At 35.7% G+C, this 23,820-nt stretch overlaps 1 protein-coding gene and 1 pseudogene across 1 annotated transcript in view; both read right to left on the bottom strand.

Moving 5' to 3' along the window:
- The window catches only part of RSRC1 (arginine and serine rich coiled-coil 1), a 400,073-nt gene that overhangs the window by 152,693 nt on the left and 223,560 nt on the right, over positions 1-23,820 (bottom strand). Inside the window, exon 9 of the mRNA XM_055321055.1 lies at positions 13,094-13,145. Coding sequence (XP_055177030.1) covers positions 13,094-13,145 — 52 coding nt within the window. The remainder of the gene's footprint in view (positions 1-13,093; positions 13,146-23,820) is intronic.
- On the bottom strand, positions 19,228-20,430 carry LOC129507247 (glyceraldehyde-3-phosphate dehydrogenase-like; annotated as a pseudogene).

Genomic DNA, 23,820 nt, shown 5'->3' with positions numbered 1-23,820 from the left:
AAGTAAGGAAAATAAGAAATGAAATCAGAAAGGTAACAAATGACGGGGCAGATTCTGAAGGGCTGTAGAGGCCATTAGAATGATTTTGGCTTTTACTGAATGGAGAAGACATTGGAAAGGAAGAGGGGTATTTCTGATTCAGGCTTTAAAAGGATCATTCAGGGATCCCTGGGTGGTGCAGAGGTTTGGCGCCTGCCTTTGGCCCAGGGCGCGATCCTGGAGACCCCGGATCGAGTCCCACGTCGGGCTCCCGGTGTGTGGAGCCTGCTTCTCCCTCTGCCTATGTCTCTGCCTCTTTCTCTCTCTCTCTCTCTCTCTCTCTGTGTGACTATCATAAAATAAATAAAAATTAAAAAAAAAAATAAAAGGATCATTCATTCTAGATGCTCTGCTAATAAATAAAATACAGTGGGGCCAGCGGAACTAGTCAGTAGGGTGACTAGGTAAGAAGCTACCGCAATAATCCAGGTGAGAGCTGGATTTAAGATTTTATTTATTTATTTATTTGATTTATTTATTTATTTATTTACGATAGTCACACAGAGAGAGAGAGAGAGGCAGAGACACAGGCAGAGGGAGAAGCAGGCTCCATGCACCAGGAGCCTGACGTGGGATTCGATCCCGGGATTCCAGGATCGCGCCCTGGGCCAAAGGCAGGCGCCAAACCGCTGCGCCACCCAGGGATCCCTTCATTTATTTATTTATTCATGAGAGACACACACAGAGAGAGGCAGAGACATAGGCAAAGGGAGAAGCAGACTCCATGCAGGGAGCCCGATGTGGGACTGGATCCTGGGACCCTGGGATCACAATGCCCTGGGCCGAAGGCAGGCGCTCAACCACTGAGACACCCAGGCATCCCGGCTAAAGAACTTTTAACCAAAATATATAAAACTCTCAAAATTCAGCAACTAAAAAACAATTCAATTTTTAAAAATGAGAAAACTTGTCTGCAATGGTAAGTACATGAAGAGATGTTCAACAACATTCATTATAAAGCATATTCAGCTAAAACCACAATGACACACCTTTACATATCCAATGGAATGACCAAAATAAAACAAAAACTAATAATGCCCAAAACTAATAATCCTGACAAGGATATAGAACAGAATTTCTCATATGTTGGCTTTAGGAACGCAAAATGGCCCAGTCACTTTACGAAATAGTCTGCAGTTTCTCATAAAGTTAACCAAAAATTATCATAATACCCACCAATCCCAGTCTTAGGTATTTCCCAAATGTAACAAAAACTTTTGTCTTACAAAATCCTTTTTGACAATGTTCTAGCGGTTTAATCCATAACTGTGTAAAACTGAAAATAATCTGAACACCCTTCAATTAATTAACCCACACAATGGAATATTACTCAATAACAAAAAGGGAATAAGTTACCAGAATAAGCAACAACATGTGTAAATCTCAAAAGCATTAAGCCAGGTCAAAGAAGCCAGACTAAAAAAAAAAAGCTATATTAGAGGATTCCATTTATATAACATATCAGAAAAGTCAAAACTGTAGGAACAAAAAATAGATTAGTGGTTTCCAGGAGGTGGAAGTGGTCAGAGGGGTTCACCATTAAGGGAATGGGAAAATTCTGAAGGATTATAAAATTGTTCTACATCTTGATTCTAGGTGTTATTAAACAACTGTCTATACTTGTCAAAAATCAAAGAACTGTCACTAAAAAATGGTGTATTTTACTGTATGTACATTATTAATTGTTTTTAAAAAATCATTGTTTAGAAAATAAACATGGAAGGCATAGATAAGGTGAAAATATGAAGTACATATTTCACTTGTATTCAGAACACATGAATAACTCTCTAAGTCAATAATATAAATAATTCCTTTTAAAAATGGACAACAGATAGGAGCAAATACTTCACAGAAGCATACAGATGACAAATGATTCCATGCAAAGATGCTCAACTTCATGAGTCACCACTGGAATGCACATTAAAGTCAAATGGAATACAATGTATTGAACAGAATGGCTGAAATTAAACAAAAAAAAAAAAACAAAAAAATCAAATGATGTCAAAGAACAAATGAGACTTTCAAACACTGTTAGTGCAAATACAAATGGGACAGCCACTTTGGAAAAGCTTGGCAGTTTCTTACAAAGTCAAAGCTACACTTAAATAGATATATAACCAACAAATCCCATTCCTATTTACCCAAGAGAAATGAAAATATGTTTACGCAGACTTGTACTCAAATGTTCATATGATTTTTAAATTTAAATTCAATTTCCCAACATATAGTATAGCACCCAGTGCTCATCCCATCAAGTGCCCTCCTCAGTGCTTGTCACCCAGTTACCCCATCCCTCCACCATCCTCCTCTTCTACAACCCTTTGTTTCCCAGAATTAGGAGTCTCTCATGGTTTGTGGGCCTCTCTAATTTTTCCACAGTTTCCCCCTCCCCTTATAATCCCTTTCATTATTTCTATATTCCACATATGAGTGAAACCATATGATGATTGTCTTTCTCCAATTGACTTATTTCACTCAGCATAATACCCTCCAGTTCCATCCACACAAGCACAGGAAAAAAATGTCCATATAATTTTTATTCAAAAAAAACCCATAAACTGGAAACAATCTACCTGTCCACTAATTGTTGAATGAAAAAACAAACTGGTGTAGCTATACAATGAAATACTACTCAGCAATAAAAAGAACTTACGCTCATACAACAATGAGAACAAACCTGAAAAGCACTTTACCAAGTCAAAGAGTGCAGACACAAAAGTCTACATACTGTATGGTTCCATTTATATAGCATTCTGAAAATAGCAAAACTATAGCAACATAAAGCAGATTAGTGGTTGCTAAGGTCCGAGATGGGAGAAAAGAACTGACTTCAAAGGAGTATAAGGGGCCTTTCTGGAGTAATGTGTAAATTGTCTATCAAAAATTTTGAAAAAAAAATTGTTTGGTGGTACTTAACACAATTGTATACATTTGTCAAAACTCATTAAATTTTATATTAAATATTGAGGACTGTCATCATATTTAAATTACTTTTTCTACACTTCCATAGGTTTTCTTCATATCTACAGAACAATCCAAAAAAAAAAAAGCCAAAAAAAATTTTTTAATTACCTTAAATCCCACTGCCCAGGGACAATAACCATTATTTGCATTTTGATATACATCACCCAGGATATTTTTCAATGTAATTTTTTATTCAGTTACAACTTTAACTTTTGGTCAAAACTAAAATAGGATCAGATCCTTCACGCTATTCAGAAGCCTCCATTTTGTCAGTTCCAAAATCCATCACAAATAAATTTGTTTCAATATATACGTTAAAAAAGAAAACAGATTGTACTATGATTCTCCTATTTCTAAGTAAACATCAGAATTCTTATTGCGTGATGTCTTTTTGTTGCCATTAAATACTTCAACATTTACAAAACTTGTTTTTATTATCATATAACTTAACTTAATTCTCAGGTCTTGGGTTCTCTAAGGAATGTATTTTCTAGTTTTGCTAAATAAAATTCAAAGAAATCTTTCACAAAAAGAGAACAAAGTCTTAACTCTTATGGACAACAAGACAAAAAATAACAGTCAATATTAAATAAACATCAATGAAACTTTTTGGAAGAGAGGATTATTTGTTGATTTGTTACCATCAACTCTTTGTAAATTTGGGGGAAGATGCTGTACTCACACACAAAAAGGGCTACTCTATTTAAACAGTTTTTTTTTTTATTATTATGAAAGAAAAAAGAAACCCCAGGGTCTAAAATGTAATGAGTGATCCTATTAGTTCCACCAGACTAAAATCATACAGTCTACGTATGTGGTCTTTTCAGCCACATCTGTCATGAACCATTTTTACATCACAAAATGCAAAACACTGAGCACTGATTTACTAGATGAGACCTGGGAAAGAATTCATCATTTGATTTCCCCCCTAAAAGAAAAATTGGCTCATAGGAAGATAGGTGACAGTTCTTTGTAGAGCAAACTCAGAACTTACATATTTTAGAGTCAAATCTTGATATAATCTGAGCAACAAAGAGAAAATCATAATGAAATAGAGGATGAGATAAAAATGGAAAAACAAAAGAAATCTCAATTGTGCCTTTCTTACAATTCAAATATTTTGCTTGGCTAGGAAACATCATCTATTAATTATTAAAAATTACAATATGTGTAGATGTATAAAAGTGCTCACCACATAGTAAATGCTCAATAAATGGCACTCATTAATTTTAAGTATTTCATGAAATACATTTTTATTAAGCATTTTATATACTAATCTGATATTCCTCCTTTCAAAAGCTTTCATTTACGCAAAAATGGCATTTTTACTTAATATAAAACGTACAAAATTATTTGACTTATCTGAAATCTGCATTAGGCATTTTTTGGTAAACTTCTTTACATCGTGTTATTTTACTCTTATAACAAACAAACAAACAAACAACAACAAAAAACCAGACCTATAATTTCCCTTATAGGAAAAGGCGGGCTATCATTCCAAATTTTTTAATGGCTTAAACTAAAAAATATTAAAGAGTGATCAATAAAAAAGCTCATTACATAATTCTGCTTTATATAAATCATTTACAATGATTATAAAATCCCTGAAAAAAAAACAACAGCACACTTGATATATAAACAAACATCCAAATCTTACACACTTGTCAGTCTTTCAATAATGAAGTCTGGGGAAAAAAATAAATTCACAGACACCCAAGTGAATTGGCAACTGTAAGTGACAGAAGCCCTTCTAAATCCTCTGTTTACACTGGGGATTAGTGGAGTAGATTTTGAGTTGCAAACTGAACAGTCCATGGTCAAGGGAACCTGCTCCCTGTCAGCCCGCAGGGCATAAGGACAAAGCATGGTCCTGGTAGGAAGTGACCCATAAACGTATTCCTACCCAGGATTTATACAAAGCCAGTCTGCCTCACAGAAACTCCATATGACCATTAACTGGCCTGCATGGCCTGCCAGGAGGCCTAATTACAGGTCTACAGAGCCCAATAACAAAAGCTGAAGGGCTTTAGCCTAGGGATGATCTGCTTTATACTGACTTGAGAGAGTCCATATAGAGGACCCCAAAGAAAGAGGTTTAGTTTTAAAATTCTCCCCAGAGATCCAGCATTGTACTCGAGTCTAGAAAGCCCACATGCAACATACTTCAGCTAGGCTTAAACATACCACCCTCTCAAAATTAACATTCAACTACTGTCTGCTTAACATCTGCTCAAACATGGCAAGTTGCTGTGATATTGTTAGACTCTAGCTGATAGCTTTCTTCTTACTAAATATTATTAAGGATAAAGAGTCATTCAAATAGAGATGTGTAACTGACGCTAAAACAAGTAACTTATACTTTTAAAACGCAATTCACTTAGTAATTCTCTTTAGGAAGCACTACTTTATCTTTTTGAATTAACATAAAGCAAAAAATCACGCTCATTATTGGAAACTGGAAGTTAAGTTAACATTATCAATTTGATTCTACATAAAAGCTATCAGGTTTTATGTACAATTTCTGAAACTTGCAGAAACTATAATGATAAAAGGGTTTAACCAATGCTAAAGTCAATTAAACTATTTAAAGTGTTAATCATTTGTTTCTTTAAAAAACACTCTTCTTAATTCTTGATAACTTCTGTTTATGTATGGCAGTAGGAGGAGAATGTTTGGCTCAATGTCTCTTCCTTAATTACCTCATCCCTGTGTGATGCCATAAAAGACCATTCCTACTTGCTAACAATTATAGAACACTTAGTTACGTGTTAGGTGCTATTCTAAACACTTTATTACATTAATTTGTTTAGTTCCCATAAAATCTCTAAAGGTACATATTATTCCCATTTCATATATGAAAGAACTGAAGTTCTTTACCAACCCTCCCATGGTTTTATGAGTAAATTATGGAGGTGGGAATGGCACCCAGGCCAACCGAGTATGAGAATTTCACCACCATACTATACTGCCTTTGATACCAACTACTATCATTTACTGAACACTTACTATGTACCTGGCATTGTTCTAAACGGTTTACAAATGTTAACTCCCTTAAACTCTGTGACGACCGACCATTAATTATGTACTATTAATATCTCAATTTTATTGATGAGGAAACTAAAGGAGACTATTCACAAAGTTAGTTAGGGAGACTGAGTATGAATCTAGACTGCCAATATCCTAACAAACAGAATCCTGTACAAGGAAAAAAAAGAAGCCTAAAACTATTTATTTTATGAAAGGGAAATTAACTTTTCAGTCACTCAGTTTTTTTTTTTTAGATCTGCCCCACATGACAGCTTTTCTCTCAACAAATCAGCCTATTTCTTGGAGCCACAGATCAGTGGTCAGAAACCTATCTATAAAGCAAAATCTCTGTTGGCTTTAAGACAGGGTAGCAGAATGGTTTTTTGTGCTTCCCAGAAATGGTTCAACACCATCGTGGTACTCTCCTTTGCAAGTCTCAGAATCACAGATATTTACAGTTAGAATGGACTTTAGAAAAGTATTCAGACTTTGAAGATTGCACAGCTATGAAGAGAAAAGCTCAGGAATAGGCTTCTAGATACTTAATTGCTAACTAAGAAAATAAAATCTAAATTTCACATGCAGCAGAAGAATCAAGACAGAATGAGGCACTTATGACTTACTGCTAAGCACAGCTCCTTGTCTGGACGTAGTGTGCATGTGTGTAACTCATCTGTATTTCACAATACTTAACCAGCTTCTATCCCAGCAAGGGGAACTGAAATGTAAGTCCTTATTGAGGCTGAAGATCAAAACATTGTTGATCATAAAACGTTACCAGGATTTTCAAAATTATCAGAAAATTTGCTATTATGAGCACTCTAACAGTTAAGGAAAATAACATTTTTTTTTCTGGCTAAAACTTTAATAATTTTTTATTATCAATTAGAAAAAACTCATTTCAGAAACAAAGGCTTGAGGATAGAAATTATTTTATTGTAAGGTAACTATAGCACTATACCTAACAAAATAAAGTATGTATATGGAAATATTTTCTATCGTCCTTCTCTCTGCCCAACAAAACTCAGGGATTTAAACTATGCATAGAAATTGCTCAAGAGTCAGAAATCACTGGATTTGAGTCCTGGTTCTGTCACTTGCTAGCTATGTGGTCTTTTACAAATCATTTATGCTTTCATGATATTTGTAAAATGGAGTTAATTAGCTCTCCATGCTGTGATGTGAGTCAAATGATAAAGGATTTATGAATGTGCTTTAAAAAACTATAAGGCAGGGGATCCCTGGGTGGCGCAGCAGTTTGGCGCCTGCCTTTGGCCCAGGGCGCGATCCTGGAGACCCGGGATCGAATCCCACGTCGGGCTCCCAGTGCATGGAGCCTGCTTCTCCCTCTGCCTGTGTCTCTGCCTCTCTCTCTCTCTGTGTGTGTGTGACTATCATAAAAATTAAAAAAAAAAACAACAAAAAACTATAAGGCAAAACAGAAAAGGTTTTAGGCATTATTTAGAAAATGAAATATTACACACAGATTTTATAATAAAAATTATTTACCATTCATGTAAAGGAAATTTCTATTTTTATAATATTAGAGATATGATTTTAAAGGTTGCATGTGTCAATAATTCTATTAAAAGTAAAATATTAAAAAGATTGTAGAGAAAAATGTGTCTTAAAACCATGTTGTGAGAAATGTCTTTTCATATTGATGAAAAATATTTACATTTTAGAAAAAAAAATCTCTCCTTTAAATTCTTCTTCAGACCTACGCACACATATGGCATAAGATGATACTGTGTTTTTGCAGAAAACCCAAATAATGTTTGGACTGCTGCTAATATGTCAAACAACAATGAAAACAAAAGTAATAGACACAAGTCTTTTAAGTAAACTTACTGTCTTCTTTCTTCCTCTTCTTGTGTGATATTGTTTCATCATCTTTTTTGTCATGTACTACGTTAAATTTTAAGATTAAAAAGTCCAACTATTGACCAGTATCTTCTACTTTAGAAGCCAGAGAACTTTTTGTGTATTCATTTTAAATGAATTAGTGGTTAAAATGAGCATACCACCATTTAAAAGGTTTAATTTTCAGTTATTTCCCGATTGTTTGTTTCTTCACAATGACTTGTTCACCAAAGACTAATAGCTGGATTCTTATTTGGTAAAGTTCCACTCTCTGTAAGTGCTGTTAAAACTCCTGGTAAAGGCTTAGAAGTTTTAGCTCTGGTTCCTGACCTGCATCATGTTTATTATTTAATGGGAAAATAAGTTCAACACTCACAAAATAATTAAATATTAGTATCAGCCATATGTGAGTAAGTAACAACATAAATGGCATGCACAGACAAGGACAGAAAGAATTCAAAAAAGGAGAGAGAGAGATTATGTCCTGGAGTGGTCACAAAAATCATGTGGAAATCTTATTGGAGATTCATTTAGAAGTGTTTAGAGGTGGGAAGAGGAAGGAGGAAGTCATTTCTAAAAAAGAAAAAATCATGAGCAAAGATCTATAGGTAGAAAAGAGCAAGTAATTTAAAGAATAATGAGAAGTTCAGAAATGAATTATAGTAAATATAGAAAAATCTGTGGATCCACCATACAGAACCTTAAGCACAGAAGCCTAAAATTGATTTTGTAAGAAACTGAGGGCCAGGGACTAATTTTGAGCCCAACTAGTAGCATGAGCAAATGGTGGCTGAGAAGGAACCACCCAGCAGTGATAATCACAAAAAGCAATATAGAAATAAACATTTTCTGGTGGCTACCATTTTCCAGGTTCTGGTCTAGACATATCCCTTTTTATACTTATCTTCACGAAAATCCTATGAGGTAGTTATTATCTTTCCCTTTTACAAATGAGTAAATTATGGTACAGTGAAGTTCCTAAAGCAAAATACTTTCAAATAGGTAATTTAAATGTGTGATGTGATTTAGCTGAAACAACAGGGAATTATACTTGTATATTGCTGAGGAAAATGTAATACTGCTCAGACACTGGAAAAGTTTGGTGGTTTCTTCAAAACTTAAACAGAATTACCACATTACCCCACAATTACACTCCTAGGTGTATACCACCCAAAATTGCGAACAGGTACTCCAAGAAATACATGTATATGCATGTTCATAGCAACTCTATTCACAACAGTTAGAAGGTGGAAGTAACTCAAATGTCCATCTATATATAAGTGGATAAATAAATGATGTATATATATACAATTGGATATTATTCAGCCATAAAAAGAATAAAATACTGACACATGCTACAATGTGGCTGTACCTCCAAAACATTATGCTAAGTAAAGAAGCCAGACACACAAGCCAATCACATACTATATGATTCCATTATACCCAGAATAGATAAATCCACAGAAACAGAGGATAGACTGTGGTTGCCAGGAGCTGGGGTCCAGGGAGTAGAGTGAAACTGTCTCATAGGTAAGAGGTTTTACTTTACAGTGACAGAAATGTTTCAGAACTAGAGACAGGTGGTAGTTATACAGCACAGTAGTACATGTATTGATATATTTAATGTAAATATATTAATGTATTTAATGCCACTGATTAGTTAACTTTTAAACAATTACGATTAATTTTATATTATGTGAATTTCGCCTTAATAAATTACTTATTTTTAAAAACAGAGAAGAACTACAGTAAACTAGAAAATATATACATCTGTCATGTTCCTTTTTTTTTTTTTTAAACCCTATGTTTGGCTAACCAATAGACATCAAACTGCTCAAGGCCACAAAAAGTAAGTAGGCTTAGAACCTTTCCACTATTCACTACCATCTTGGCAGAAGAGAACTGAAGCAAGAGACCAATTAGGAACTTATGGATTAACCTTTGGGTGAAATGTTTGGCATCTTGTCTAAGGAGATGTCAGTGGAAAAGATAATAAAGAAATAAATATAAAAAATATTTCAAAATAAGATCATTTATTCTAGGTGAATCACTGCCTCTTAAGAAGTCAGCTAAAAATTTCAAAGTTTTGCATCTTAATAAAAATGGGAGAATGGTAAAAGCATTTTTAAAAAGGAAAGCATGCACAAAGGGTTAATATGATTTACTCAATATCATAGGATAAGCCATTAGCTGAGGTTACAACTTAAAGATTCAGTCTTACAAATTTATATGATTCTACAACTTTGTGTCCTGTTGCCATTTGAAAATAACAGAAAGGCAATCTTAGTATAACCTTAACTGTACATCACCTTTGAATTAAACAAGAAACATGAAATTTGGTTTCAATTGTAATTTGTTAATGAACATGAAAAAAGATTCTATCTAAATCTGAAGATTTAGCATAACAAAGTATAAATATGGAAGTATAATGTATAAAAATATGATAAATAAAATCTATGACTTCAAATTCATGTTTGTATAATATACATGATATCCTACAATCACATTTTGCTTAATGTTATACTCATATATATATGTCTTTTGAAATCATACCACTAATAATTGTTGCCAAATGTTGCCAAATTTTAATTCCAAATCAATAGCATTATTGATATTCACTCATAAATTAATAACAATGCAATGTTTACATATAAAACTTTCTTCTGGGATGTATAGTTAGAATAAAGGACTAAGTAACTTCAGGATTTCTTTATATAAAAACCCTATCTACCAGATTATAGTAATTATAAAGCTGAAATAAATCCTGTCTCAAGAATCTAACATGCAGCCTTAAGTCTTTCCTTGTCCCCAATTTTAAGGCCCCAAAGTCAAGGATGTTTTCCCTAAGAACCCAAGTAAACTTTCTCCAGTATGACAAAATGGGTGCTATCAGACCTTCTTATCCATGTACCTTAATCTTAGGACTAGGCTAGACTTTAACTGCAAGACTTCCAGACTGAGCTCAAGTTCATCTTATTCTCCCTTTCTTTATTTGTTTTAAATAATACAATAAATACTTTATATTCATCACTGAAAGAAATCTAGAACTTTGGGTTTTTTTTTTTTTGAGATCTAGAACTTTGATAATAAGTTATATACTTGTTTATATGCTCCCTATCCATCCACCTACTTTTCTCTAAGTCCAAAGTTCTCATTAAAAGAAGTACTGGGGAAAAAAAAAAAAGAACTGCATGTTTTACAAAGGGTATAATATGTTATGTCATATTATAAGGCAATATATTCATGGAATTGACATCAAAAAACAAAGTCTTGGTAAAAATGTTTAATCACTGGAAATGTAAAATAGTGCAGACCTTTTGCAAAACAATTTAGCAAAAATGCATAAAAAGCCACTCTAAATATTAATACCCTCTAACCTCAAAAACTCATTTCTATAGTAATCAATCCCAAGAAAATAATCTAAATTATAGAAAACACAATTTGTAATAGGATGTATATCATAAGTGTTACTGACGAGAGGGAAAAGCTGGTGACAGCATGTTAAATGAAGAAGAAAATTATTAAGTAAATAATGCTACATGTAACTAAGGTCTGTCCTTATCCAGACTAATGAACATTTTTAAATTTCTAAATTGTCACATTTTGAATGTGTGTCAAATTCACAGAATCTAGTTCTTTATCTATACCAGAATTTAGAAAGTTAAATTAAATATGAGGGGTGACATCTGGGACCAATATAAGCAAGTTATACACTATGAGGTTTGGAGTGTCAGATCTGTTTTATAATATGCTTCCAAATAATTTTAAGGATAAAGATACCAGTATAAAACTATGAAATGAATTCTTTATAGTTGTATTAATGGAAACAAATATTTTTTGGACTAAGCATCATAAATAATTTCTTTAAAGGGTTTGTCCATTACTCAAATTATAAACGAAATAATTTTTCAAAGCAAAATGCTACTAAAGAAATCAATGTACAATATGTAAATGATAGGGATTTATTATTAATTTACTTATTTTAGGGTACATTTGAGTCAAAATATGAAAAACTTGATAGCAAGCAAAACTATAATCCTATGTAGAAATCTTAATTTCTATATAACTAAAAACAAAGTTAATAGTAATAGTGCATAAAATATAAATGACTTTTAAAGTAATATGGAGTGGTATAGAGACTCATAGTCAAAATACTTATCAACTCTTATCCTCTAATACTCTTAGTGATTTATGAAACTAGTATGTCATATACAGTGGTGCTCCCAATCTTTACACTGTGGACACTCTGGGTAGGAGCTAATGCAAGAAATCCTTGAATCAACATACACATACATGTTTTCTCAATCGATGAATACTAAAAATACAACTATTATAATTTGGTAGTCTGCAATTACTTTTGATGTTAAAAACGAATTCTTATTTTCCAACTGGAAAGTATGAACTCTTTACAAAGATCTTTAAAAAGTAAATAATTTAAAAAATACATACTACCTTGGTGATATTATTCTAAACCTACCTTATGTTTAATTAACCTTGACAACTTATTTAGTTACATATATTTTGAAATGCACATTAAGATTCAAAGTAAAATATCAGTACTTAGAAAAGATAACATTCATCTTTTACGTTTTTTAAAAAGGCGAAATCTTTAATGTGTACATGAATCTGGGGATTATATGAAAAGTCAAAGTCACTCATATTGTAACACTGAAAAACAAAACATACAGTATTTTAAGGTTAAATGGTATTCAGAACAGTCCAGTTAGTCCAATGCATTTGGAGAAATTACTAAATTATGTTTACCTTGTTTTCTTTATAACAATGAAAATCTTGACTTAAACTCACACTTTATACGAAAGTTAAATCAAAACAGATCATAGTCTTAAAAGTATAAAACTTTTAAAAAAGAAACCTAGGAGATTTTCATGATGTGATGTGGGGGTTAAGTAAAGAATTCTTAAATATGCCACCAAAAGCACAGTCCATAAAATACAAAAATCAATAACCTGGACTTTATTAAAATTGAAATTAATTGAAGTCAATAAAAAGGTAAAGAATGCCCTTTTAGCATTATACTGTAGCGAGAAATATTTACTATAAAATATGGCCATACATATAACCAGGATTTCATAAATTTGTTAGGATATATAAAAATAGGTGCTTTTTCTTTGACCCACCTATAAACATGTTAAGACTTTAGTCCTTTTTCATTTGAGTAAGGTTAATTATGAACACTTACCAGCAGCTTCAAGAACCAGCTGTAGTCTGGCTTTGGCCTGTTCAGCCGGTGGCTAAAAATCAACCATAAAAGATATTTACAAGTCAGTTTTAATATATGGAGTTTTAAATTAATGTATTATAATGCAAATATCAGATAATTTAGAGGACTTTACCATAATATTAATATCCATCCACATCTTAACAAAACTCCATCACAGCAGCTCTACCGATCTACTCTCACCATAGTAAACAAATCACACTTTTCACTAATACGATGCAATAATGAATTTATTTATTTATTTACTGGAAAAGGTTTTGTTTACTATCCAGCATCAATCAATGATACCTAAATCAGCACCTAAATCAGCACCAAATAGCAATAGCCGAAAAACTGCAATTTAATAACAAGGTAAAACCCACATTGTTAATATACTTCACACCTTATCAAGTCCTGTTATCTTTTTTGCATATGGAAAGCTGTAGAGCGACCTTTTAGAATTTAAGTAGCAACTTGACCACCAATACGTCAGGCAAGTCATATCCTAAAACAAAGTATTTTCTGCTTTCCTAACTATTTGAAAGGGGCAACTGTGATGAAGATAGGACACGATGTGAGTTACATGATTTTAATTCCTACTAAACGTCCTAAAATTGTTTTCTCAATACCGTTGATAATGTTGAAACTAAACAACTTTCCTACCAGTGACCTTATTCTGAGATTCTCAGATAATGTGTTGACGGTATCCAAGCTATAACATGGATTATATCAAGGTTATGGGTTTTTATGAAAGACCTGTTAAAAACTCTTTTAAACACTTATGACTGTACTTTACTATATATTTATAAAGATGTCAGCAAGTGACTAAATAACCTCATATTTAAATATGATGCCATCATTGGAGAATTAACATTTTATAAGATATATTTTAATATTTCTCTGTGAAAAAATGGTTTGAATGAAAAGACTTACATAATTGGATACAGAAAGAAGATGTACAAGAAAGGTTTAACAATTTGGATGGTGCTTCTGAATAAACTGTAAGAAACAGGATGGAAAAGTAGTAGTTAAGACAAGGAGACAGATAGGGAGAGTCTTTCATATCCTAGAAGAAGGGTTAACAAACTATGGCCCTAGACCAGTGACCCGGTTTTGTAAATAAGCTTTCCTGGAACACAGCCATGCCCATGTGTTTACACACTGTCTACGAGTGCTTTTGTGCTCAGTCCAATAACAGCAGAGTCCATTTTTTTGTGGCAGGAAACCTTGGGCCAGCAAAGCCTAAAATAATTACTATCTGGACCTTTAAGGAAAAGTTGGCGGATCTCGCCACAGAAGACAGAGAGACTCAAGAACGTGAAACAGCGGCATGAGGAGCAGGAGCTGCATAGTGATTCGCCTGATGAACCGAGAGGAACGTGACTGCGACTGCGTGCGGCAGGAAGCTCGGTCAGGAAGCAAGGATGATGAGGGCCTGAGGTGGAGCAGGGGTAAGGGGACAGGAAGAGCTCGCTTTGAGAAATAACGACCTGGTAACAGGAGCGGACTGACTGGAAAGGACAGAGGGAGGAACTGACAAACTGAAAAGCAGTACTTTATGTCATGTTTATGGAGAAAATGTACACAACCAGGGTTTATAAAGTTATAAAGTACTGAAAATATGTACATCAAGTTCAGCTATCACGGCAAAATATCAGTAGAAGGCCGTGAGATCTCCTGAACACAACTCTGTCAGTCATAAGCTCAACTCCCCAAGGAGGCCAGGCAGTTGGTACAAACATTTATGACGATAAGAGGCAAATACATTTGGCCTCGGTAGCAGGGAGCACAGTGAGGGTGCAGAACAGTGCAGCACGCGGCCCAGCTCACGGAGGCAGCGGATTCCAGCACCACCTCACTGTTGTCATACAGGGGTACAAACCCAGGGCTGGCATTTCTTGGGTTTTCATGAGACTCTAAGTTTCCAAAAACACCAATACTGCGTGGGGGCAAATAGTTCTTTTAAGAGCGAGGTTCAATCCCCAAACAGATGATTTGTGACCCCTGCCATCTACCTAACATACACAGTAGAAAAGTGACACTCTGCAATATAACATAACTAAAATAGACTGAAGGAAATCAGGTCCCTAGCAAGCTAAGAATTATAAAGCGTTCATTCAGAATGTCCTAGGAAGCAGTGTCCTCTGATAGAAAAATGTTGGACACTATTGGTTAAGATGTTACATGGGAAAGTTCCACGTATTTTATTACGAAAGATTAACAAGTAATGTTTAAGACATAGAAAATTATGCAGCATGAGGAGTACCCACAACCAAAACAAAACAAAAAAATAACAATATTGTTAAAACCTCCTACCCTATAAAATCCCCCTCCGTGGAAGCTCCCTCCCTCCTCCATTTATAACCACTGTCTTGAAGATATGTAATTACCATTCCTAAAGATGATTGATGTTTCTGATAGAAATACCTGTTAAGACATATTTATATTTTCATTAATTTCTCTAACAATCTATAAGTTTCATATTCAAAGATAAAGAAAACCAGAGCAGTTTAGTAACTTGCCTCTACTAGTAAATGACAGATTGAAATTAAAGCCCTTCTGACTCCAAATTTTAGAATCCTTCTAAGTAAATCATAGGACAGTCATGAAATCAAAGCAATTAATTCCACAGATCTAAAAGCATAAGGATGAGTTTTTGATTCTGTTCAAAAGAAAAATCTGTCCAAAATAATACATTTGTCCCTGAAGATGAAATGTGATGACACTCTAAATACATTGGCCTATATAAACATAACCTGCTAAATTTTAGCAGCACGGGGGTGGGGGGGGTAGAACTTCAATTATGGGGAGAAATACACTGTTGGGTTTGCCAAACGTTTAAAATTTGTATTTTATAAATATTTTTACTCTTATAAATATTTAAGAGTCAATTGTCAAGCATTTTTCTTGGCTAGGGTATCTAATGTGAATGTTCTCTCACTTTCTGTTCATCTGCAAACCTCTTTCTTTTACCCTGACTAGTGAATAAATTGAATGAATACGGGATTGTAGTCTCTATCAACTCACCTGTCCCTTGAATCCTTTCCAAGGGCTCCCTTGCACTGATGCAACCTGGAGTTTGTCCCAGAGGCGGGAAAGCATCACAACAGGTCTCCTGGCTGAACCTCCAGGTGCCATCTACCTATCTGCATCAGCAGCTGCTTGGCTCTAAAGAAGACGAGTTGGAATTGGGAGCAGGAAAAGAGGCAGTGTGATTTCTGTTGCCATCCTTCTATTTGCTATCTATAGTGACTTTTTAAGAAAGGATTAAGAACAAAGAAGGGACAGAATATAGAGCTAAAAGAACAATTTATACTAATCCATTTTTAGTTAGGTACCATCCTAGTAGCTGGTTTAGAATGGAAATACCTTTAAGGGCTCAAGCACCAAAGTTTCTAATGCTTTAGCTGTTTCAGAGTATATTACACTTCAGGGACTAGTATGAATTCCATCTAAAAGTGGCAAATGGTACTATGCTATTCAGAACCAGAAATTAAGCCTTATTTAATAAATAAAAATAAAAATATTCTTCCAAATAGAAATGCATGTAACATAATTTAATATAAGAATTGTAAAATGAGGACATAATTAAGAACACAGTGTCAACAATTATATCGTGTGAAGCAAACTTATAGATGGAAAATAATATTCCATTAAAAATAATATTCCTTACAAAAAATTAGTGCATAATTAGATAAACAAATATCACCAAGACTGAATTATAGAAAATATAACTGTTGTCTTTTCAAAAAAATTTAGTATTAATATTAACAGAATAGTAAGAACAGCATGGACTTGTCCTAGAAGTCTTTAAAGGATGTATTACCCTTTTTGAACTCGGCCACAGTCACTTTTTACAAGATACATCCACGAAAGCAAAAGAAACAAAAGCAAAAATGAACTATTGGGACTTCATCAAGATAAGAAGCTTTTGCACAGCAAAGGATACAGTCAACAAAACTCAAAGACAACCTACAGAATGGGAGAAGATATTTGCAAATAATCAGATTTTGCAAATATCAGATAAAGGGCTAGTTTCCAAAATCTATAAAGAACTCCTTAAACTCAACACCAAAGAAACAAACAATCCAATCATGAAATGGGCAAAAGACATGAAGAGAAATCTCACAGGAAGACATAGACATTGCCAACATGCACATGGGAAAATGCTCTGCATCACTTGCCATCAGGGAAATACAAATCAAAACCACCATGAGATGGTGAGAATGGGGAAAATTAACAAGGCAGGAAGCCACAAATGTTGGAGAGGATGCGGAGAAAAGGGAACCCTCTTACACTGTTGGTGGGAATGTGAACTGGTGCAGCCACTCTGGAAAACTGTGTGGAGGTTCCTCAAAGAGTTAAAAATAGACCTGCCCTACGACCCAGCAATTGCACTGTTGGGGATTTACCCCAAAGATTCAGATGCAATGAAACGCCGGGACACCTGCACCCCGATGTTTCTAGCAGCAATGTCCACAATAGCCAAACTGGAAGGAGCCTCGGTGTCCATCGAAAGATGAATGGATAAAGAAGATGTGGTTTATGTATACAATGGAATATTCCTCAGCCATTAGAAACGACAAATACCCACCATTTGCTTCGACGTGGATGGAACTGGAGGGTATTATGCTGAGTGAAGTAAGTCAATCGGAGAAGGACAAACAGTGTATGTTCTCATTCATTTGGGGAATATAAATAATAGTGAAAGGGAATAGAAGGGAAGGGAGAAGAAATGGGTAGGAAATATCAGAAAGGGAGACAGAACATAAAGACTCCTAACTCTGGGAAACGAACTAGGGGTGGTGGAAGGGGAGGAGGGTGGGGGGTGGGGGTGAATGGGTGACGGGCACTGAGGGGGCACTTGACGGGATGAGCACTGGGTGTTATTCTGTATGTTGGCAAATTGAACACCATAAAAAATAAATTTATTATTATTATTTTTATTTTTTTTAATTTATTTATGATAGTCACACAGAGAGAGAGAGAGAGGCAGAGACATAGGCAGAGGGAGAAGAAGACTCCATGCACCGGGAGGCCGACGTGGGATTCGATCCCGGGTCTCCAGGATCGCGCCCTGGGCCAAAGGCAGGCACTAAACCGCTGCGCCACCCAGGGATCCCAATAAATTTATTATTAAAAAAAAATAAAGTTAAAACATTACTGTTATATGGAATGATATCCAAAAAAATAAATCAGTATTTAATGTACCATTAATTTTAACTCACTTAAAGAAAACTGTACTTTTGTTGGAAATTCTTACCATGCAAGGCTTAAAATTTCTAAATTAATAGTGGTCTTCTGGTGATTGGTAGCCTATTGTCGTGGATTCTCCAGAACTGTTCTGCTCCCCTTGGCAGCCAGTACACTTACTTGACTCTATTTGTAAGCCCTCGTGTTATATATAGAAGAGTATCTACTCTCTGAAGAAGAAACAAATGCTCCTGAGATGAAAGTAAAAGATAAGTCAGTCTCCTAATGGCCTGTGGAGGTGACTATCTTCAATGGCTAGACGTGCTCCCTTGACTTTGGATTTACTCTTAGTTAGTCCAATCCTCTGAGTCCTTTATAAATAGACAGCATGTCTAGAATCTCAAAATAGCGTCAAAGCTAACATTCAAAACCAGCACAATCCTTTGAGCCACAACTACATAAATGAAAAATGAGAAGCAAGCCTATTCTTATATAAGCCAGTTTATACACTAAACTATTTAAACCCTTTGTTCACCCTTCTCATTTCCATTCCTGTTCAGCTCCCTGAAGCCCTGGCCACCACTGTGGAAATTCTGGGAGTTGATGAAACAACAGCCATTCCAGCTGCCAACAGTACTTTTGGGGTTGTTAAGAACAGAGAAGTACAAAGTCTGAAAGAAAGACTGTGGCGAAGCTAAAAGAGCACTCCAACTTGGAGAATAAACTAGCAACATTATGCAAAATCAAAATTAAGGTTGGGTTATATAGTTTTCAGCTAACTCAATTTCAAATAATCATATATTCTTTTTACACAAAAAAAAAATGTACAAAGAGAGGATCCTGGAAAGATGGCAAATATGTTTAAGTTTTAAAGAAATTACCAAATTGTTTCTTTTTTTTTTTTGGTACAGTATACTTTATTGATGATACATGACAAGGTAGGGCTCCCCAAGCTCCTCCCCCTCCTCGGGGTCTAGGATGTAAATCAGAGGTCAGGAAATTCTCAGTGTGTTGGGGAATTAAGTTGGGGCAGGGACTCCCCAGCAGCTGAGGGCCTCTCTCTTCCTCTTGTTCTTGCTGGGGCTGGTGGTCCAGGAGGCTCTTACTCCTTGGAGGCCATGTGGACCGTGAGGTCCACCACCCAGTTGCTGTAGCCAAATTCATTGTCATAGCAGGAAATGAGCTTGACAACGTGGTCATTGAGGGCAATGCCAGCCCCGGCGTCGAAAGTGGAAGAGTGGGTGTCACTGTTGAAGTCACAGGAGACAACCTGGTCCTCAGTGTAGACCAGGATGCCCTTGAGGGGGCCCTCCAATGCCTGCTTCACTACCTTCTTGATGTCGTCATATTTGGCAGCTTTCTCCAGGTGGCAGGTCAGATCCACAACTGACATATTGGGGGTGGGGACACGGAAGGCCATGCCAGTGAGCTTCCCGTTCAGCTCAGGAATGACCTTGCCCACAGCCTTGGCGGTGCCAGTGGAAGCAGGGACGATGTTGTGGGCAGCCCCTCGGCCGTCACGCCACAGCTTCCCAGAGGGGCCGTCCACGGTCTTCTGGGTGGCAGTGATGGCATGGACGGTGGTCATGAGGCCCTCCACGATGCCAAAGTGGTCATGGATGACTTCGGCTAGAGGAGCCAAGCAGTTGGTGGTGCAGGAGGCATTGCTGACAATCTTGAGGAAGTTCTCATGGTTCACGCCCATCACAAACATGGGGGCATCAGCAGAAGGAGCAGAGATGATGACCCTCTTGGCCCCGCCCTTCAAGTGAGCCCCAGCCTTCTCCATGGTGGTGAAGACCCCAGTGGACTCCACAACATACCCAGCACCAGCGTCACTCCATTTGATGTTGGCGGGATCTCGCTCCTGGAAGATGGAGATGGACTTTCCGTTGATGACAAGTGTCCCGTTCTCAGCCTTAAACTGTGCCGTGGAATTTGCCGTGGGTAGAATCATACTGGAACATGTACACCATGTAGTTGAGATCAATGAAGGGGTCATTGATGGCGACAATATCCACTTTGCCAGAGTTAAAAGCAGCCCTGGTGACCAGGCGCCCAATACAGCCAAATCTGTTCACTCCGACCTTCACCATCGTGTCTCGGGGACGCGGCTGGCCCTGCACCAGAAGATGCGGCTGTCTGTCGAACGGGGAGGAGCAGAGAGCCACCAAACTGTTTCTAAAGTAGTTTTATTTTCTCACAAGCAGTGTCTAAGAGTTCCAGTTGCTCCACATCCTAGTCATGACTTAGTATAATCAGCTTTTTTAATTTCAAAATTCTAAAAAGTGGTTTTAGTCTCTGTTTCCCCAATGATTAATGGTGGTGAGCACCTTTTTATGTGCTCATTATCCTTATTTTTCCTTGGAAAAATGGATGCTTAAATTTTTTTGCCGAACTTTTGTTGGATTTTCTTTTTTGAAATTTTAATTAATTTTCTCCAGGATTTTATTTAAATTCCAGTTAGTTAACAAATAGTGTAGTATTAGTTTCAGGAGTAGAATCTGGTGATTCAAATAGTGTTACATGTAACACCCAGTGCTCATCACAGGTGCCTCCTTAATGCCCGTCACACATTTATCCCATCCCCCTGCCCACCTCCCCTCCAGCGACCCTTTTTGTTCTCTTATAGTTAAAGAGTTTTTCATGGTTTGCCTCTTTGCTTTTTATCATATTTTTCCTTCCTTCCTCTATGTTTGTCTGTTTTGTTTCTTAAATTCCACATCTGAGTGAAATCATATATGTCTTTCTCTGATTTTTTTTAAAGATTTTATTTATTTATTCATGAGACAAGGGAGAGAGGCAGAGACACAGGCAGAGGGAGAAGCAGGCTCCATGCAGGGAGCCCGATGTGGGACTCAATCCCAGGACCCCCGGGTCACGCCCTGGGTCATGGCAGACGCCCCACCGCTGAGCTACCCAGGGTGTCCCAACGTGTCTTTCTCTGACTTATCTCACTTAGCATAATACACTCTATTCCATCTATGTCATTGCAAATGGCAAGATTTCACTCTTTTTGATGGCTGGGTAAAATCCCTTGTATATACACCACATCTTTATCCACTCATTAGTGGATGGACATTTGGGCTCTTTCCATACTTTGCCTATTGTTGATAGTGCTGCTATAAACACTGGGATGCATGTGCCCCTTTGAGTCACTATCATTGTTGCATTGTTTTATTACTGAGTTTTCAGATTCTTAATCATAGTTAAAGTAATTTTTCATACATGAGATTTACATATTATTTAAACATATGCACACAAATTTATATATTTATGTTTACTTTCTGAATAAAGCTCTCCACCCCCATTGAGTGGCTTGATTTTTCACGGTCTTAAGAGTATCCTTCAAAGAAGCAGAATTTCTTAATCTTCATGAAGTCCAATTCATCAATTTCTTCTTTTATGAATCACGCTTTTATGGTATTATATATAAGAAATCTTTACCTAACCACAATTCATAAAGATCTGTCCTATGTTTATACCTGGAAGTTATATATATATGTTTAATTTAATTAATTTCTATGCAGTGCAACACTGAAAAACCTTTAATATTTTTTTTTGATATATTGCTATGCAATTGTTTCAGCACCGTTTGTGGAAAAGAATCTTCTTCCATGCGACTGACTTTGTACCTTCATTAAAAATCAATAGGAGATATATATATTCTGTCCCATTGATCTATTTGTCAGTCTTAATACCAATACCACACTGTCTTAATTACTATAGTTCTCAAAGTCAGGTAGAATAAATTGTCCAACTATTTTTTCATTTTCAAAGTAGTTTTGGGTCTTCTAGCTCTTTTGCATTTCCTATTTTAGAATAAACATAAAATTTGTGTAAAAAAAAATAATAACCACCATGTCTGCTAGGGTTTTGCAGGAGATTGTGCTGAATCTACATGACAATTTGGAAGAAAAGACATCTTCGTATATACTTACTTACGTGATACTAAGTTTGGGCCTGTATTCTTTTCTATCATTTTTGCCTTTTGGGCTTTATCTGAAGTGTGTGTGTGTGTGTGTGTGTGTGTGTGTGTGTGTGTGTGTGTGTAATAGGCAGCACATAGTTGGATTTTACTTTTTTTTTTTTTTTAAAGACTTATTTATTTGAGAGAGAGCATGCGAGTGTGAGCGCTGGGAGGGGCAGAGGGAGAGTCTCAAGCAGCCTCCCTGCTAAGCAGAGCCCAAACTGGCCCGATCTCAGGATCCTGGGATCATGACCTGAGCTGAAATCACGAGTCAGATGCTTAACCGACTGAGCCCAAGGCAACCTTGGATCTTACCTTTTTATGCAATCTGAAAAACTCTGACTTTTAATTGGTATGTTTGGACCAATTTACACTTAATGTAATTATTAATCTACCACATGCTATTTGTTTTCTATTTGTTCCATCTGTTCTATCTGTTCTTTGTTCCCTTTTTCTTCTTTTTATGCCTTCTCCTGGATAGAGCTTTTTATAATTCTATTTTATATTCTTTGTTGGCTTATTAGCTGTAAATCTTTTTGTGTTATTTTGGTTGTTAGAGTTTACAATATATCTTTATCACCCCCATCTTCATTATGTTACTTCATACACACTATAAAAACCTTACAATATGTTCGCATTTCTCCCCTCCTAGCCTCTGCATTATTACTGTCATTGTTCACGTTGTTATAAACTCTTTAACACACTGTGTTTGTGTTGCTTTAAATAGTTATCTTTTAAAGAGTTCTTTTTATTCATGTAATTACCATTCCCAGTACTCTTTATTCTTTTATGTCAACCTAGTCTCTGAAAAAGCTTCCTTTATAAAGCCATTTCTGTAGTCCAAGAATTTTGGTAAAAAATTCTTTCCATTTTTGTGTCTTTAAAAAAAAAAAAAAACTCTTCCTTTTGGTCTTCAGTTTTGAAAGATATCCTTTAGGAAGAATCCCAGCCTTATAAATTTTTTCTACTATTATTTTAAAGTTGTTCCTTTACTATCTTATACTTTGCACTGTCTCCCATGAGAAATTTGCTTTCTCTGTTCCCTCATACATAATGCGTATTTTTTCCTTTACATAATAACAGTATTTATTTTTACTCTTTTGCTTTGAAGATTTTCTTCTCATAACTTGTTTCAAGTAATCTGATTATGATATACCTTGGTATGGTTTCCTTCATATTTCTTGTGCTTGGGGCTTGTTCAGCTTCTTGAAACTGTTTATAGTTTTTATCAAATTTGGAGATATTTAGGTCATTATTTCTTCAACTATATTATTCTGTTGCCCCTTATTCGTACCTTTCCTTTCAGGATTCCAGTTACACGTATATTGTGTATTTGGCTGCCTAACGTTGTTACCACAGCTCACAAATGTTCTTTTTTGTTCTTGTCTTTTTTTTTTTTTTTAATTTTTATTTATTTTATGATAGTCACACAGAGAGAGAGAAAGAGGCAGAGACATAGGCAGAGGGAGAAGCAGGCTCCATGCACCGGGAGCCTGACATGGGATTCGATCCGGGGTCTCCAGAATCACGCCCTGGGCCAAAGGCA

Source organism: Nyctereutes procyonoides, unplaced genomic scaffold (genome assembly GCF_905146905.1).
Source record: "Nyctereutes procyonoides isolate TBG_1078 unplaced genomic scaffold, NYPRO_anot_genome, whole genome shotgun sequence".
Taxonomy (NCBI): domain Eukaryota; kingdom Metazoa; phylum Chordata; class Mammalia; order Carnivora; family Canidae; genus Nyctereutes; species Nyctereutes procyonoides.
The sequence above is the reverse complement of the archived record's forward strand: the minus strand, read 5'-3'. Positions and strand labels throughout refer to the sequence as shown.